Source organism: Phacochoerus africanus, chromosome 15 (assembly GCF_016906955.1).
Source record: "Phacochoerus africanus isolate WHEZ1 chromosome 15, ROS_Pafr_v1, whole genome shotgun sequence".
NCBI lineage: Eukaryota > Metazoa > Chordata > Mammalia > Artiodactyla > Suidae > Phacochoerus > Phacochoerus africanus.
The window spans coordinates 46591100-46609179 of record NC_062558.1 but is presented as its reverse complement, the minus strand read 5'-3'; the positions used below and the strand labels follow the sequence as shown (position 1 = coordinate 46609179).

General features: G+C 56.5%; 1 protein-coding gene and 1 non-coding gene across 8 annotated transcripts in view; both read left to right on the top strand.

Moving 5' to 3' along the window:
- Positions 1 to 17068, top strand: part of AP1B1 (adaptor related protein complex 1 subunit beta 1) — a 50456-nt gene extending 33388 nt beyond the window's left edge. For 3 of the 7 annotated variants that reach the window (XM_047759555.1, XM_047759556.1, XM_047759557.1), the window contains 14 exons: positions 825 to 940; positions 1231 to 1396; positions 3250 to 3348; positions 3798 to 4057; positions 4932 to 5133; positions 5940 to 5960; positions 6583 to 6726; positions 10951 to 11096; positions 12999 to 13128; positions 13408 to 13492; positions 14115 to 14201; positions 14296 to 14450; positions 15386 to 15394; positions 16188 to 17068. In XM_047759555.1, the coding sequence (XP_047615511.1) occupies positions 825 to 940; positions 1231 to 1396; positions 3250 to 3348; positions 3798 to 4057; positions 4932 to 5133; positions 5940 to 5960; positions 6583 to 6726; positions 10951 to 11096; positions 12999 to 13128; positions 13408 to 13492; positions 14115 to 14201; positions 14296 to 14450; positions 15386 to 15394; positions 16188 to 16262 (1695 nt within the window). In that variant the 3' untranslated portion in view covers positions 16263 to 17068. The remainder of the gene's footprint in view (positions 1 to 824; positions 941 to 1230; positions 1397 to 3249; positions 3349 to 3797; positions 4058 to 4931; positions 5134 to 5939; positions 5961 to 6582; positions 6727 to 10950; positions 11097 to 12998; positions 13129 to 13407; positions 13493 to 14114; positions 14202 to 14295; positions 14451 to 15385; positions 15395 to 16187) is intronic. The other 4 variants (XM_047759560.1, XM_047759559.1, XM_047759561.1 and 1 more) reach the window with 4 other exon arrangements.
- On the top strand, positions 11672 to 11768 carry LOC125117145 (small nucleolar RNA SNORD125). The gene has a single exon (XR_007132508.1). It is a non-coding gene; the product is annotated as a small nucleolar RNA SNORD125 (small nucleolar RNA).
- Positions 17069 to 18080: the final 1012 nt, after the last annotated feature.

Here is an 18080-nt window from a genome sequence, read left to right as displayed (position 1 = left end):
TCCTTATTTTTGTTTATTTATTTATTTATTTGTTTGTTTGCTTGCCTTATCTAGGGCTGCTCCCATGGCATATGGAGGTTCCCAGGCTAAGGGTCGAATCGGAGCTGTAGCTGCCGGCCTACACCAGAGCCATAGCAACTCGGGATCCGAGCCGTGTCTGCGACCTACACCACAGCTCACAGCAACGCCGGACCCTTAACCCACTGAGCAAGGCCAGGGATCGAACCCTCAACCTCATGGTTCCTAGTCGGATTTGTTAACCGCTGAGCCACGACGGGAACTCCAGATCTTACTCTCCTTAAATGAGTTCACTGGGAGCTAGAGGATCTGGGACAGCTGGTCAGTTCAGCCCCTTGGAACGTTTTCCCTTTGGCAGTCTGAGAAATCTCTCCTGTAGAGCATGCATTAGCATAGTGTTTTGGAGCAGGGGGTGTGGGGAGGGCTGATCCAAGCAGAGACTTTCTAAGTGTTTTTGGTCACAGGAAACCCTTTTGTGGAACAAATAGAAGTGAGATGTGGTCAGACTGGAGTATTGTCACACTACCTCAGGGCTTAGCCTGGAAGAGCTCCAAAGGCCTTCCCTGCTCCCAGACACTCTCCTGGCCTTCTCCTCAGTCTAATTCTCTCTCCCTGTGTCCCTGCCATCCCAGAACCATCATTTTGTACTCAGTCTCCCACCTGTTACCTGCGGAGAGTGTTCTGTTTTCCTGCTGTGAAAAGGAAGGTGGGCAAAGTGTGACTGAGCCCTTGACCAAGGCATGCTGGTCAGAGGCTCTGTTGGAGATGGGTGCAGGCCTTACCCACACTCTCCTCTTCCCACATAGCAATCTGCCGAGCGCTGTGTGAGCACACTGCTCGATCTCATCCAGACCAAGGTCAACTATGTGGTCCAGGAAGCCATCGTGGTCATCAAGGACATCTTCCGCAAGTACCCCAACAAGTACGTGGCTGCCTCTCCCTGTGAGGGTGCTGGGAACAGGGGTGGTGGGAGGAAAAGCCAGGAGGAGCCTATCCCCTCTGCTGAGAACAGCGTTCTCAAAAGAAACCCTTTATCTTTTCTTACTTCTCCTGAGCTGCCAGATGAGAACTAAAATGTAACAGAGAAAACTCAAATCCTTTTACCACACTCTTGGGACCTCTGGGGTCTGTCTCTCTTGCCCCTTCCTGGGTCTCCCTTGGGCAGCCTGGGCTCTCTCAGTGCTTATGTGCCAGCTGCTCCCTGGTCTCTAGGTACGAGAGTGTGATCGCCACACTGTGCGAGAACTTGGACTCTCTTGACGAGCCCGAGGCCCGGGCGGCCATGATCTGGATTGTGGGCGAGTACGCCGAGCGGATAGACAACGCGGACGAGCTGCTGGAAAGCTTCTTGGAAGGCTTCCACGATGAGAGCACCCAGGTGAGAGGTCGAGTAGCTGACTCGGGGAAGTGCCCTCCTAACACTGCACTGACCATGTGGACAGGCAGCGAGGTGACGTGTGGGTGCCAAGTGTAGCCCTTTGCCTCCCGCACTGGAGTACCTAAGGGGGACCTGTGAGGACAGTCTATGATGGTGTATGTTAAAGACACACAAAGTTTCTGGTTTGGTTTCAATTTTGGGAGTTCCCATCGTGGCTCAGTGGAAACGAATCTGACTAGAAACTATGAGGTTGCAGGTTCAATCCCTGTCCTCGCTCAGTGGGTTAAAGGATTCGGCGTTGCCGTGAGCTGTGGTGTAGGTTGCAGATGCAGCTCGGATCTGGCGTTGCTGTGGGTGTGGCATAGGCCAGCAGCTATAGCTCTGATGCAGCCTTAGCCTAGGCACCTCCATATGCTGAGTCAGAATTCAAATGAGATGTGATTGAACTCTGGCTCCCAGTAGGCAGCCATTAGCTGCTGTCTTCAAGGCTCACAAGAGGAGTTCCCCCTGTGGTGCAGAGGAATTGGTGGTGTATTGGGAGCTCTGGAACATAGGGTCAATCCCTGGCCTGGCACAGTGGGTTAAGGATCTGGCATTGCCACAGCTGCAGCTTAAGTTGCAGCAGCGACTCAGATCTGATCCCTGGCCCGAGAGCTCTATATGCTGCAGGGCAGCCAAAAAAAAGAGGAAAAACTCACAAGAATCCCCCCTGAAGCAGAGATGCCTCTCCTTCACCAACTGAGAATAGATGGCTTTCGCTAGGCTACCTGGCCAGGGGTACTTGAACCAGGTCTAGAAGCCAGTCACTGAGCCACCTCCCATCCTGGAAGCAGCCACCTGCTCCTCTGCCCTTTGCCCATGTGTCACCAAATTACAAGGACTCTAGATACTTAGTCTGAGAAACCAACTGCATCTGTTCAATCCCACATACCACTGGCAGCCTGCCCTGCCTAGCAGGGCAGTTAAGCCATTTGTTTTTGTTGTAAGTGCCCTCCTGCACCACAGGCCTAGGAGGTGCTGCTAGCCCCTTTCCCACCTTTCTGCTGCAGGCTGTCCCTGGCACGGTTGAGGCTCAGGAGGTTCAGGCTGTCCTCTTGTCCCAGGGCTGACAAAAGTGAAATGGGGCTAAGGGCTCTGTGCAGAGAACTGACCTTTCAGAGGTCAGCAGGTTTTTAAGTGCCTGTTATGCACCAGGCACTAGAAGGAACAGTAACCAGGGATGAGCAGTGGCAGATGCCATTCCTGCCTTCAAGGGTTCTCTCTACAGAACGCCCAGGGGCTGGAAAGTCTTTGCAATACTGTGGGGTAGCACCAGTGTGGGGGCCTGGGAGGCATATTCAGGCAAAGGCAGCATCGGGTGACATGGGCTGATGGAGGGCTGGGCAGGAATGGTTCCCCCTCCCTGAGAGCGTTCCTCAGTGACACACTGGCTCTGTGGGCCCTGCTGACCCAGTCCGCTGGGCTTCTCTGGCACCCTCTCCCTTTGGTGACAGATGGTCTTTAATAAGCATACCAGGCACACATGTTGCCTCTCTGAGCTCCTAAAGGCACTGTGGGCCTGGAGCCTGGGAGGGTTTCTGGGACCCTAGAGCTGGGTGGCAGCCCCCCTCCTGCCTGAGGCTGCCAGATAGTGCCATGGCCAGCTCCTTCCTGAGCCATGATGCCAAGGTCAAGGCTACTCTGCACTACCAGCACCCCCTGCTGGCCTTGGCCTGTTTGCGTGGCCAACCCCAAACCCAGGAAAGCCATTCTCAGCCTTTGAATACCTTTTCCCCTCTTTGGGGTCCTTATCTGGTTTCCTGCTATCCCCAGTCACACTGCTTCTTCCTCGACTCCTCTCTGTCATCCTGCAGGTTCAGCTGCAGCTGCTGACAGCCATTGTGAAACTCTTTCTAAAGAAGCCGACAGAGACCCAGGAGCTAGTGCAGCAGGTCCTCAGCTTGGCCACTCAGGTGGGTGCACAGCCCTTGCTCCACAGAGGGAGCTTTAGTCCAAGAAGCCAGACCTGGGTGGTCTTGCCCCTAAAAGACCTGGGGTTTGGCTCCAGAGCAATCCAGGATCCCTGCTCAGGGAGCTCAGTCACAGACAAATCAAGGTGTGGCGGGAGCACATGGGCCAGACCATAATAGGAGGCGGAAGTCCATAAGCCAGACGGGCAGGCCCTGGAGAGGGTGGGGAGTGGAAACGGGTGGGGTGGCCTACTCGCAGCCAGGCCAGCGTGGAAACCAGTGGGCTGGGCCAGGTCTGTTCAGGTGGTTTAGGGACAGGCCCCAGGGGCTCTCAGGTCTGTCATGAGCAGCCCTGTGCTCATCACACTGTGTCATGGGACTATGGGAGAGGCTCCCCCACCTTCCCCTCACCTGGTTGCTGTGAGATTCATGGGCTCCTCATCATCTCCCAGGACTCGGACAACCCGGACCTGCGGGACCGAGGCTACATCTACTGGCGCCTCCTCTCCACGGATCCTGTAGCTGCCAAGGAGGTGGTGCTGGCTGAGAAGCCACTCATCTCAGAAGAGACAGACCTCATTGAGCCTACGCTGCTGGACGAGCTTATCTGCTACATCGGCACACTGGCCTCTGTCTACCACAAGCCACCCAGCGCCTTTGTGGAGGGGGGCCGGGGCGTTGTGCACAAGAGCCTGCCACCCCGCACCGCCTCGTGAGTGAAGTGGGCCAGTCGCCAGCCTCAGCCTTCCCACCTGCCTCCTCAGTTCTAGCACAGGCACTCAGGCCTGAGTCTGAGGAAAGTTACAGTTCTAGTGACCTTCTATCGAATGCTTACTGTACACCAGGTGTTGACTGGGTGACAGCAGCTCTGAGAGATGTCCCCACTTCACAGACAGCGACAATAGGCATAGAGAGCTTGAGTGCCTGGTGCAGCATCCCAGACAGCAGAGCTGGGCTCAGACCCGATTCAGTCTGACTCCAGAGCCCCATTCTTCTCGTCTTCCTCCTCTGCCGTTTCCAGTGGCTTATTGGTCTGGTTGTCCAGTTCTCTGGGGACCAGCATCTAGTCTTCTGTTTATTTATTTATCTATCTATCTATTTATTTATTTATTTTGTCTTTTGTCATTTTAGGGCCGCACCCACAGCATATGGAAGTTCCCAGGCTAGGGGTCCGATCGGAGCTGTAGCTGCTGGCCTAAACCACAGCCATAGCAACGCAGGATCCGAGCCGCATCTGTGACCTCCACCACAGCTCATGGCAACACTGAATCCTTAGCCCACTGAGTGAGGCCAGGGGTTGAACCCACAACCTCATGGTTCCTAGTCGGATTCATTTCCACCGCGCCATGACGGGAACTCCTGGTCTTCTGTTTAGAGTGGGCTGAGTGGTGGGAAAGCAGATGGCCCTCCCTTCATTCAGCTTGTGAAGTTGGATTTCTTGAGAGCCAAAAAGATGGATCAGACATGGGAAGAGGGAGGAAGAAGGCCATATAGACTGGGGGTGGATCTTAGAGAGTGGGGACTCTGGCCTCCCTGAGATAGCCTGACCCCTCACTCTGCTGAGCCTCTCCTCCATGTCCTGGCAGGAGCGAGAGCACGGAGAGTCCTGAGACGGCCCCTGCTGGGGCGCCCCCTGGAGAGCAGCTGGATGTCATCCCCACCCAGGGTGACTTGCTGGGCGACCTCCTCAACCTGGACCTCGGCCCTCCGGTGAGTGGCCCACCACTGGCCACCTCCTCAGTGCAAATGGGAGCTGTGGACCTTCTTGGCGGCGGCCTCGACAGCCTGGTACGTCCTGGGGCCCCTCTGTGTGATGTTAATAATTGATCTCAGAGGAGTGACCATTGAACACCCTCTGCTAGATTCCAAGGGCTTCAGGTACAGTTTGCCAGCAAAGGTGGTCACATAGCTCCCTACAAATGCGTGAGAAACTGAGGCTTAAAGAGGTCAGGTGACCTTCCTTTCAAGAGTACACAGCTGCTAAGTGCCAGGCACAGAATTTAGTCCCTTGCTGGGCTGCTGAATCCCAAGAGACCCGCAGCTGTGTAGGGCCTGTCCTAGCCCCTTCTCCAGAGTGGTCGCACAGGCACCTTGGCCTTGTAAGCCTGCAGGAGCCATGCCTGTGTCCACTTATCCCACACCCTCTACTGGTTGGGAATAGCAGCCTAGCAGGCCAGGGAGAGGCCCATGAGAGGCCAGGGACAGTCCCTCCTCTCCTGTGAAAGGAGGTGGGAGGACTGGCCTAGATGTCTCCCTGGGACTTCTTCAGGCAGCTGATAGAGCCAGGTGGAGGGGGCAGTAGGGCCCTTGTCAGTTGGCCATGCCTGGCTCTGGTACCCAAGGCTGCAGCACAAGAAAGGGTAGGGGGTGCTCTGGCACAGGACAAGGGTCGGGTGAGCCCCAGGAGTAGTGCCCTTTTAGAGACAGTCTGGGCCCCTCCAGGCCTGGCACAGCCTCGCCTTAGGCCCTTTTGGGTGGAGCAGTAGTGACTAATCTTTTCCCTCTTTCCCTCTCTTGTCTCTCTGTGTCTTTCCTGGCTTTTCTCTCTGCATGTGGCTGCCTGTTCTCATCACCCTGCCTGCTTCTGCTTGGAGATGGGGGATGAGCCTGAAGGGGTACGGTTTGACCTTTGTGTCACCAAGTATTTGTCCCTGCTCCTCCTAGATCGCCCACCTGGCATCCCAGGGGTTAATTGATGTCAAAGCAAACCCTCCCTACTAGCCCTGGCCTCTGTCCACTGTCCTGGCAGCCTCTGCTTTGATTGCCTGGCATCTCTCTGCCGGTGGGCTCCCACATTCATTCCTTGCCCTGTCCTCACCGCCCTACAACGAAGTTGCCTTCTCATTGGGAGGCTCGTCAGCTCTCTCAGTCCCCCTAGCCATCTCTCACATCCTAGAGGCCGTGCTCCCATCTGCTGAGCACTGCCCCCTCACAGCACTGTGTCTCTAGTACCCCTTTTAATCCGTGGGCTATTAGTCTGTGAGTATCCCCATTCCTTTCCCAGAGGTCACCCCAAAGGCTTGAGGGCTGCAGGGCATGGGAGGGCTTGGCCTCTCCTCTCCACCCACCTTACTCTGTCTTGTTTCTACAACTTAGAGCTGATGTGATGGCAGCCCTGTGGAACCCCCTCATGCCCTGCCCCCCTGTTTTCTGAAGGACCAGGGGGCCATACTCATCTTGAGCCCTGATGTCCCTGTCTTTGATGCCTGCCTCTGACCTCTTTCCCGTCCTTTCCAGATTGGGGCCCCCAACTTTGTGGCACCCCCAGCAGCAGCAGTACCAGCCAACCTAGGAGCACCCATGGGCAGTGGCCTGAGTGACCTCTTTGACCTGACCAGTAGTGTGGGCACCCTGTCAGGATCATATGTGGCTCCCAAAGCAGTAAGTATGGCAGTTTCTCTTGGCAGGAGCAGAGAGAAGTGAGAGGCTGAAGGATGGGCTCCTCAAGTGGCCCACTCTATGGGATAGCCTCTGGCAGTAGGGATGGGCCCCCCAGAGCAGCGGCTGGCCAGCGCAATGCTGAGGGCAGCGGGGAGCATGGAGGAGATGTTCATTTGGGCCTTGGGACCTGGGGAAGGCTTCCTAGTGGGGGGTGTCAATAGAGCGTAGGCCTGTGGATCAAGTCAGATTTAGTGAGGCACAAACAGGGAGAGGGCTCCCAGCCTGGAGCTGAGGCAGAGCCCACACCTTCCAGAAGGCTGACAAAAGTCCCGTCTAGTTGGGTCAGTGGTTCTCAGTGCTGTCCAACCCAGTGCCCTTTACTGATAACAGGCATGTTATGACCCCCACTCCTTTCCTAATAAATGAGATCTGTTGCCTGTGCAGCCTACCTCACATAGAATTTCAAAAACAGTAAGGTGCTATCACTGCATAAAGGAGACATAAAAGAAGAAAATGAAATGATATATTTCAATGTGGAGGCTGAGCACACCCACCCCAGAAGACCTGATGACATGGTCAGGTGTGGGCAGCCGTGCAGAGTCGCCATAATGCCACAGCTGTATGGTTTGCAGCTCGAATGTCATGAGTCGTGTGGCCAGAGGTGCCATTAGTTTTTGAAATGGTGACTGACTCCCAGTAAAGGTCCAAACAGAACAAAGGACAGGCTGCCCTTGATTTTCACCGTCATTAGGTTCCTAGAAATTTCAGGGTATATTGCCACCATGCAGGACATAATCAAGGGCTGCAGGATGGTGGCTCGTGAAGACTGTTGTCCCCACAGCAGCACCCTTGATGTCAGCCCACTAAAAGGCACTGCCCCCACCCCCTGCTCCATCGTGTGGCCAGGAGATGCCCCACCCTGCCCACTGGGCCCCCAGGGCAGTTGCGCACCCCAGGACTCCTGCCTGGAGTAAAGCTAAGAGGCAGGGAGCTGGTGAGGTCAGCAGCACCAGGCTGTGAGGGTTTGCTCTCGATCCTGGTGCATCAGGAGCCATTGGAAAGTTTCAAGTACAGATGAAGCAGATTTGCAATTGAGAGAGATCACTCTGGCTACAGAGTGAGGGACGGCCCAGAAGTGGGGAGGAGAAGTCAGGAGCTCAGTAAGGAGACTGGCGGGAGGTGGCAAGTGCTGTTGGTGGCCAGATACGAGTTGGAGACAAGGCTAGACTGGAGGTAGGAACAGCAGGATGTGGGTCTCGAGGGGAGAGGATTCTGGCAGAAGTAGTGGGCCAGGGGCCTTGCCATTTGCTAGGGGGGCAGGCAAGGGAAGGAGAGCTGGATTTGGTGTGAGAACACGCAGGCCTGGCACTTGGAAGAGCACAGTGCGGGCCAGGCCCAGAGCATCGTGGAAGCTGCCAGAGGGGGCGGGCTTGTCCTGATCCCTCACAACACTCAGGGCAGACACCATCTCAACCAGAGCCCCCCTCTCTCTTGTGAAGTTCCCTCCCCAGAACAGGACACAGCAGGACTTCAGGGAGGTGGGGAGGGCACAGTGACATCTCCCTCGTGACTGGGAACCTGTGAGCCAGCACCTGCCCTGACCTCACCAGGTGTGCCCACTGAACCTGTACCAGGGGTGGCCAGAACCCCCAGGCAGGCCTCCTGGCAGGATCTGGACCTGAGGGGCACCCAGCAGACAGCAAGTCTAATGCTACCTGCACAAGGATGGCATAGCCACCATCCCACTGAATCCTCCCAGCGGCCTTCTGGTGGTGGTATTCCCATTTCACAGTTGAGAAATCTGAGTGCTTTTGCCTAAGGTCACAGAGCTGCTAAGTGACAGAGTCTGAAACTGAGTGTAGGGCTGTGGCACCATAGCCTCTGCCCCTAACCCTTACGTAATCACCTCTGAAAGTATTTGGAAGCCTCCATGTGCCTGCTTCAGTGTTATGAGTTGTCAGAGTCAGCTAGCCCTTGGGGGGCTGGACCTCTGCTTATGTTCATTTTGACAGCTATTATCCCTGCTTTGTCTCATTGGAGGGCCAGTGAGTGTACCAACTGGAAGGAGAGGTGAGGGATCAGCAGGTTAGAAGTAATCAGAGCAGAATGCCTGGCGGAGGGGTCCTTGCAACATGGGTAGGACTCCCCCACTACCTTAGTCACAGGAGGGTTCTGGGGTATGGGTGTGCTCTTCATCCAGAAGCAGTAGCTGTACGGGCTACATTTTCCTAATAGCACTGTGACTACCTTGAATTGTTTGTCCCATGTGACTTCCCCGCCCCACCTGTCATTCTCCACCTCTGGTCAAGGGGGATGAAGCTCTCTGTATAAGAACTTGGAGTTCAAGTATTTGGGGCAGCAGATGTAGACAGTTAGTTCTACACGCCATGAACCTACAGTGACCGAGAGACAAGGTCCTAACCCTCAGCAGTCAGGGTGGTGTTAGTGCCAGAAAGAGCCAGTTCTGCAAGAACCTGAGAACAGAAGCCTGATAAGAGGAGCGGGGAAGTTCCATGGGAGTTCTTGGGTGCTGCTGTCTGTGTGCCCAGTCACGGCTCAGAGTTGAAGTCGTGAGGTTCTGCCCTCACACATTTGTCTAAGGGAAGCAAAGGGTGATCAGGGTTAGCAAGAAGGATGGAGTGGGAGTGGGAAGCACTTTCCAAGCAGGAGGAACAGGGTGTGTGTGAGGGCCAGAGGCTAGCAATGAGCACTGAGCCCAGGGAGGGAGGGCTAGGTACCAGGCCATGGAGGCCCTGGGGAATGAAAGCATTGCAGGATTGAGGGGGTTTAAGACTGGTGTGATCAGATTTGCATTTTAAGAGATGGCTTTTGGTGCTGCAGAAATTGGGGATAGAAGCATTGGGCAGCTACATGGTGACTGCCATCTTACCTGGTAAACTCTGATGGTGGCTCAGATGCATGTAGGTGGTATCTGTGCAGAGGGGAGAGCAAAGGACCTGGTGGCAGATGGGAGGAGATGGCGTTGACAGGACCTGGGCTGCATGACTGGCCTAGGGGTCAGGGTGGGCAGAGGTCTGGTGCCCAAATGTTCTGGTTCCTGGCCATAGCAACTTGAGCTGATACAAGGTCCCCTGGGGAAGCTGGTTGAGGGGTGGGTCCTGAGCCTTTTGGCCTTGGCGGGGGGCGGGGAGGCTGTGAGCCATCCCACTGAGAATGGTGGCCTGAAAGTTATTCGCATGTCCACAGGATCAAACCCCTTGGATGTCCCTCATGGGCAGGATTTTTTTTTCTTCTTCTTCTTTTTTAGGGCCACACCTGCAGCATATGGAAGTTCCCAGGCTAGGGGTCTAATCAGAGCTATAGCTGCTGGCACAGCAACTTGGAATCCAAGCCACATCTTCAACCTACACCATAGCTCACAGCGACACCGGATCCTTAACCCACTGAGCAGGACCAGGTGTCAAACCGACATCCTCATGGTTATTAGTCAGATTCATTTCTGCTGAGCCACAGTGGGAACTCTGGGCAGGGCTTTAATTCATAGTGTATACTCAGCAGATGTTCCCTGAATACCAGTCTCATGTCAAGCTCCGAGCTAAGGATACCAAGACAGAATCAGAGCCTCCACCTCAAAGAGCTGTCTGGGTAGAGGAGATAGTTAACCTGCTAGAACATCATTGCAGTGGGAGCCTGGAGTCAGCCTGGGGTCAGGCTTCCCAGAAGAGGTGGCTCTTGGGCTGAGACTCAAATGACAAGGATGGCCAAGCAAGCAGCATCAGGTCTGTCATGCAAGGGTCCTCTTAGGTTCTGTCCTCTGTCAGTCCAGCTTGTACAGTTACAGGCCAGCCCTGCCTTCTGTGAGGAAGGACAGGCTGTAACAGCCAGGGAGGTCTCAGGCTCTGGCTGAGCCCCAGGCTACCATTGGGCTCCCGCCTCTCCTTGGCTGGTCCGGAGGCTGGCAGGCCCCACTTGTCTCGTGGCCTTCCTCAGTCCTGCTTCTGATTGTTCCCTCTTTGGACCTTCAGTAAGCCCATGGGCACACCGAGTACCCAGCAGCCACACTGGGGCTGGGGGCCCTGGGCAGGCCGTGTGGGATCCTTCATTCCATACCAAGAGTCTCACGGTCATCCTGGGATGGTAAAGGCAGGTGTGGTCCATCTGAGAGGCCCCTAAAGGTGGAAGGAGGGGTAAGGACCCTCAGGTGGGCTGTTGAGCTAGGGACGTGGCGAACACCAGCCCCCTCCCCCATCATCTTCCCTGCAGGTCTGGCTCCCAGCCATGAAGGCCAAAGGGTTAGAGATCTCTGGCACCTTCACCCGCCAGGTAGGCTCCATCACCATGGACCTGCAGCTGACCAACAAGGCCCTGCAGGTCATGACCGACTTCGCCATCCAGTTCAACCGCAACAGGTGAGCTCTCCGAGGCCAGCCTGCCAAGAGCCCACCCTGGTGACTGCAGGCTAGGACTGAGGGCTGCCAAGGCCTGTAGCTTTTCTTCCTGCTGAAGGAGGATATTGCTCACAACCACATCTGAGGCCAAAACTCTCTGAAGCAGTGATCTCCTGCCCAGTGACCTCTTTATGTATACATACACCAAAAGGATAGAGGGGGTTCACCATCTCCCTTTATTTTTGCCTTCTTCTATTGCCCATGGGAGTATTTTGCTGACAAAACCCCCAACTCCAGCTTAGGAGCCTACCTTTGACACACATACTATATAAAAGGAGCTTGGAGCCTCCTCTCCAGACCCAAGTGGCTTCTGTCTCAGCACCTTTCTCTTAAGAAGGCTAGTGAGCAGTGGGCCTGCCTGCCAGCCTCCCCACTTGGCAACATTAAACCATCAGACAGGGCCTTTGGGAGTGGTGGCTGCTGTAGGCTCCCACCCTACCAGGTCCCCTGCTCTGGGGGGTCAGTGAGGAAGATCCCTTGTCTGGCGCCATCAGGGTCTTCATGGAGCAGGCCAGCTAGGTCAGGGCTCTCCGGGGAACCCAAGCAGCCTCTCCTGATGATCCTTCTTCCTGAGTGGCTCTAGTGATGAGCAAACTGAGCCTCTAAGAAGTTGACTGAAGGGGCTGCTTCCTCGGGGAGAACCTGTGGGCCAGTGGTTGCTGACCCTCTGTCAGACCAGGGAGAGTGATGGTGCTCTCCTACTAACCCTCAGGTGACCCTAAAGGCCACAGAAACACTCCAGGCTTCAGGGGTAGTCCTGCTAATTGCTCACAAGCCTACTGTATTGAAAACTTGCAGGGTACCAGGCCCTGTGTTGAGAACTCTTTAGGCGAGTATTTGTCTCATTTGAGCCTCTTGGCAGCCCAGTGAGGTCAATGCCATTAACCCACCCTTTAGTAAGCAATGACACCTGGGTCAGAGAGGGCTGGTGCCTTGCCCCAGGTCACACAGTAGGCAGTGGTAGAGCTCCCAGAAAAGCCTGGAGTGCTGGGCCATCACAATGGCCAGAGGTTCCCCCGTGTTGTCTCCTGCTGTGTCCCAGAAAGGTCTGATCTCCTTCATGGGCAGAGCACAGGCTGGGGTCAGGCAGCTCAAGCTCTGGATCTCAGCAATGCCACTCACCCTGAAGGGTCTGGACATGGGCCCACCCCTCCTTGAGTCCCCGTGTCCTGGAAGATAGGAGATTATATATCTGTCACTGTTTTTACAAGTACAGGAGTTGGCATAATGTCAAATGCCCAGCCTAGGCGCAGTGAATGTTTGATTCATGGTCTCAGTTAGTACTGTGGTGACTTATCTTCCCAGAACCTGTGTCTGGGGTGAATCTCACTCTTGAGCATCCTCCTGGTTTGCCCACGTGCTGCTCTACCAAGAAGCGGGCTTTCCTGAGACTCCGTGGCCATGTTATGGTCTGGCCAGTTCTGATCCAGTCAGTAAAACCCAGCATCTTGCTTGGGTCAGTCTGATTCCTTGTGGGAGATGGGGGTTGGCCACCATGACTTGGGCAGTCACAGAGTTTCAAGTTAGAAGAAGCATATAGGCTCCTGGTATTGCATGAAGCTCTTTGAAGGCAGGGAAGGGCCACACTCACCTGGGCCTGCCCAGTGCCTCGCCCAGAGGAGAAAGAGGAGCAGAGATGCTTTAGGCCCTGAGCCAGCCCAGGGCGCTTCCTGTCCATGTGGCCATTGAGGGATTGGAGGGGTGGTCAGGAGCTAGTCCTTTAGGCCTGGACCTGGGATGAGCCCAGCTTGCTGGAGAGGCTTCCCACCAGCTGCTGCCCCAGCTCCAGAACCCGAGGAGCCCACCTGTCCTGTCTCAGCACCTGCTCCCCTGCCATCCCCACGGGGGCTTCTCTCTCCACAGCTTTGGCCTGGCCCCTGCCGCCCCCCTCCAGGTCCACGCACCACTCAGCCCCAACCAGACTGTGGAAATCAGCCTACCTCTCAACACGGTGGGCTCAGTCATGAAGATGGAGCCTCTGAACAACCTCCAGGTGTGTTCTGGGCAAGGCCGAGCACCCTAGTCCTTCCCGCCTACCCCTGGGAGGAGCCTGAGGTCCAGCTGGTGCTGGCCAAAGCCTGTGTCTGTGTACTTGTGCTCTTGATCACAGATCTGGCAGGGGAGGCCTGGGCAGAGGGATGGAGGGGCATGGCTACTGGGGACGCCGTGTGAGGGAACCTGCTCAGCAGGGTTCTCGGGGAGCAGACGCTTCCCAGGGCCTCAGAGGTGATATCCAGCATCAGGCACAAACCAGGGTTCCCCTTGTTCCTAGGTGGCCGTAAAGAACAACATCGACGTCTTCTACTTTAGCACCTTGTACCCGCTGCACATCCTCTTTGTGGAGGATGGGAAGATGGGTGAGTCATGAGGGTGGCCCTGGGGTGCCTAGAAAGGGTGGCTCAGATTTGCCCCCTGATGGTGTACTTGAGTGCCTGGCTCCCCTGCAGAGCCTGAAGTGAGGGTCACACTTCTACCAGGACCCCCAAGATCTCGTCTGCCCACCTGGCAGACTGTGCCATGCAGGGGCTGTTTCACTCCTGGGTTCTGCTTTGCCTCTCAGCCTTGCCTCTATACAGTCATCCCATAGCCTCCCCAGCAGGGAGCCCAGGCCAAGCCTCATCCCTGATTCCCATCCCCTGGGCCTCTTCTAGAACCCCAAGGAAAACATCTCAGCGCCCAGAGGGCTTGCTATCAACTGGTACTGCAGGGAGCACTTTGCCCACATCATCTCTGACATTGCAGAAGCTTTGTAACGAAGGCTGTGACTCATAAGGCTGTTTGGTGCCACAGCAAAAGGGGGGCGTGTGTGGGTGGTGGTGGGGAGAAAGCTAAGGTCCAGTGGTGGGAAGCCTGGGGTCTTTTGGAACAGCACCAGTAGCCACCCTCACCAAGCTCAGGGTTTGCCCAGGGAAGCAGGAGGGGCTGAGAGTTATGAGCGAGGCCACAGGTTTATCAGGGTCCCATCTCTACCCGCTCCAGACCGGCAGATGTTCCTGGCCACGTGGAAGGATATTCCCAATGAGAACGAAGCCCAGTTCCAGATCCGAGACTGCCCCCTCAATGCAGGTGGGACTCCTGAGCCCTGCCCCACAGCCCATACTGCCCCTCGCCTATGTCCCAGGCTCCCACATCGCTGACTGGGGGGCCTTCTGACCCCCAGAGGCCGTGAGCAGCAGGCTGCAGAGCAGCAACATCTTCACAGTTGCCAAGAGGAACGTGGAGGGCCAGGACATGCTTTACCAGTCCCTCAAGCTGACCAATGGCATCTGGGTGCTGGCGGAGCTGCGCATCCAGCCCGGCAACCCTAACTTCACGGTGAGGGCTCCTGCTCCTTCCTGGGGCCTCTGCCTTCCTGTCCCAGGCAGCCTTTCCCACCCCACCCCCTTCCTAGGCCTGGGGTCAGCTCTGACAGGGGACACTCTAGCCCAGCTAAGCTGGATTCCCTTTGAGACTGGCATGAAAAAGCATCAGAATTGTGACTTCAGAAAGTTTCCAACTCAGTCCCATCAGATTATCCAGATAAGACACCAAATCAGGATGTCCCATTGTGGCTCAGTGGGTTAAGGACCCAACATAGTACCCATGAAGATGCAGGTCCGATCCCTGGCCTCACTCAGTGGGTTAAGGATCCGGTGTTGCCATGAGCTGTGGTATAGGTCGCAGACACGGCTCAGATCCCGCATTGGCTGTGGCATAGGCCAGTAGCTGCAGCTCTGGTTCAATTCCTAGCCTAGGAGCCTCCATATGCCATGAGTGCTTGGCCCTAAAAAGAAAAAAAAAAAAAAAGACACCAAACTGGGTGTCAGAACAGTGAGTTGGACCAGAAGATTCTGTAAAATTGTGCCCTGTGAGGTGGCACAGTTGGCCCAAGGCCCACCTGACTTGGGAATTGGCTCTGCTGAGCCCAGGACCTGGCCCTGGCCCTCCCCACCTTAGTGCCCTCCTAAAAGGACGACCTTCCTGGCCTTAAAGTCAGACTCCAGCCAGGATGTGGCTTCAGTGAAGCGCGTGGTTGTCCTGGAGGCCGTGCTGCTGTCCCAGGCCCCTCTGGAGCCCAGGCCTTGCTTCACCCTGCACCCAAGTGTTGGGCAAGCATGACCCTCCAGACAGATGCTGCTCCCTGGGCCCCGCTGGTGGCGTCAGCACCGAGGTTGGGTGGGGCTGCAGCGGTGGCTTCGGTGGTGGTAATTTCTGTCTCCCTGTGTTTGGATGCTGCATGTCCACCTTCCCTGCTGGTGCCCGTGGTGCAGGACTTGGAGGTTAGCGGATTGCTTTTCTCTTCCCCTTCTCCTCTGTCCTCCCAGCCACACCTTGCGCCCCGTCTTATGGCCTGGCCTCCAGGCCTCACCTAACCCTGCTGCTCCCCAGAGCTGGGCAGACACGCATGCAGGCTATAGGCAGAGGACCCCAGCCCTCACCCCAGCGCTCCCCAGCCTGGTGGCCTTGATTGAGGAGCTGGTACCCCCCACTGCTCACACAGAATCCCAGAAGGAGACCAGGGGTCCTGACTTCTGAGTGCTGTGTGCCCCTCCCCCTCCTGACTACCCTTCAAAGCAGTAATTTTGGCAGAAGGGTGGTGGCACCTGTCTCTCCTGCTAGTGCTCTCTGGGCTCTTACCACACTCAGAGCCGAGCCAAGTCTGACGTACCTGCTTCCTAGGCAGGAAACCAGAAAAGAACCCCAGCGCCCCCTCCACCTCCCTCCCAGCCTCGTACCCACTCGGGAGCCTGGCAGCTCTGTGGGGTGGGGCTGGCAATGCCTGGCAGCTCGGGCTGTGATTCACGCTGCTTACCAGCGGGCCGTGGTGGCGGGGACAGCCGGTGTGTGGGCTGCAAGTATATTTGGTTCACGGCTGGCTGGCTGTGGTGGCCGCCCCCTCTCCTGCACTGCACATCTGCTGCAGCCGCACTTCAACCACCAGGCCACGTGTGCGCACCATAGTCTTCCGTCTGGTTCCACCTTCTCGTCCTTCCCCACCTATTCCTTCCCACCCCAGAGAGGAGCCCCAGGAATAAGTGCTCTCTGTCCCCGCCAACCCTTCTCTCCCCGCAGCTATCGCTGAAGTGTCGAGCACCTGAGGTGTCACAGCACGTCTACCAGGCCTACGAGACCATCCTCAAGAACTGAGGCCCCATCCAGCATCTGCCCCAGCCTTCACCAGCCCCGCAAGGAGCCCCTGGTGGGGTGGCAGCACCTCCTCCTCCCAGGAGGGGCCGGTGAGGTTCCTGACCTCCCACAAGGTTCCCTGGACCTGACTGCAGTGTCCCTGAGCCTGAATCCTCAGGGTGGGGCGGCACCCCTCTGGGAGTGAAACCTCGGTGTACTCTCGTGCTCGAGATGCCCCTCTTTCCATTGCTGCTGACGTTTAGGGTCAGGTGAGGCCGTGGCCAAAGGAGCCGGCTCAGCTGCAGGAGCTGAACAGGGAGACCCAGGGTTCTTCTCTTGCTTTTCCTCCTCAGGCTCCCAGCCCCGGACTCCCCCGCCCCTCAGCCCCTCTAGGTTGGTGTTAGAGGCCCTCCTCTGTCCCTCTCCTGCCATGGGCTCTGGCAGGCAGGTGGTCCTGGTGTGCGCAGAGGGTCCCCTGTATACCAGGAGGGCTGCTCTGTTGGGGGCCTGCACCCCTGTGCTCCCAAGTGCCGACCGCACAGGGAGGACCCCAGCGGAAGCTCCCAGGGCCCCTCCCGAGCTCCTGCTGCCCTCTTGCCCGTGAGAATGGTCACTGCCTATGATACATTCCTACGTGTGCCCTGGGTTCCTGGAGCAGAGGCAGGGCTGAGGGATGGGGCATGCAGGTGAGCAGGATGCTTCATGTCTGGGGTTTTTTCTTAGCATCTGCCACCCTCCTCCTGGCCTCCCAAGTTTCAGTTGTGTCTGACAGAGCATTAGGTTTTCCTGTTACCGCTGTTTAATAATAAAGATTCTGCTTTTGGCAATCACGGACACTTTTTTCCCCCTCCACCAAATGTCAAAATTAAAACTGCCTTTAAGTCCTGAGCCCTCCGGTAATGATGTCTAATATATATAAATAGAGACTATATATTGTATGTTTACTCCTATTTTCAGAAAGAGAACGTGAATAAAAATGATGACATCAAGTGTGTCCCTAGCCAGTGTGTCAGGTCCTGAGGCTCTTGTAAGCAGGGTCCTGGGTCCCCTGGGGTCCAGGTTCAAGGGTTCGAGCCATGTCAGCCCCTCCTTGGCCCTTTCCCTTTCCTGTCCTTGCAAACTGTTGAGGCTTGCTGGTCTCACAGCGCCTCTCCCACCCCTGACCGGAGCTTTACCCAGCTAAGGCCGTCTTGCCTTTTGATGTCAGAAGGACAGAGTCCATCTTGGTTTTCCTTGGCTCCTGGGAGTGGCAGGGAGGGGTTCTGATGGCGGGTGGTTGTGGGAGAGGGAGCCGCAGGCAGGCCCAGCACCAGGCCTATCCGTGCAGGGTGTTCTCCGCCCTGCATCTGCAGCAGCCGCCACCAAGGATGCCTCATGTGACCCTGGTCCTGGTCAGGGCTCCATGGGTGGAGCTGCAGGTGGGTTGTCAGGGCTTCATGGCTGGTGGGCCTTTGGCCCTTGCCCCTTTTCTGCCCCAGCTGCTCCCTGCACCCTGCCCATGCCAGACACACTGCTGCCTTCCCAGCTGCCAGGGCAGGAGCACTGGGACCCAGAGTCTAAAACCAGCCAAGGCCCTGGACTGCACACCCTAGTTCTCACTGCACCTGAAAGCTCTGGCTCAGCAGGCCCCACACAGACACAGCTGGAGTCCCCTGTGGCCTTGGGCTCACCCTGGCCTGGCCTGCCCTGTTGCCTGCCTGCTGGGGCCCGACTCTCACCCAACCTTGTGGGGTTACCAAAGTCTCCAGTGGGGTGATACTCAAGTCCAGGCCCCAGGGCAGGGCAGGGGAGTGCTGGTGAGAAAGGCTGGCCTGGCCAGACGCAGGCCCTGTCATAGGA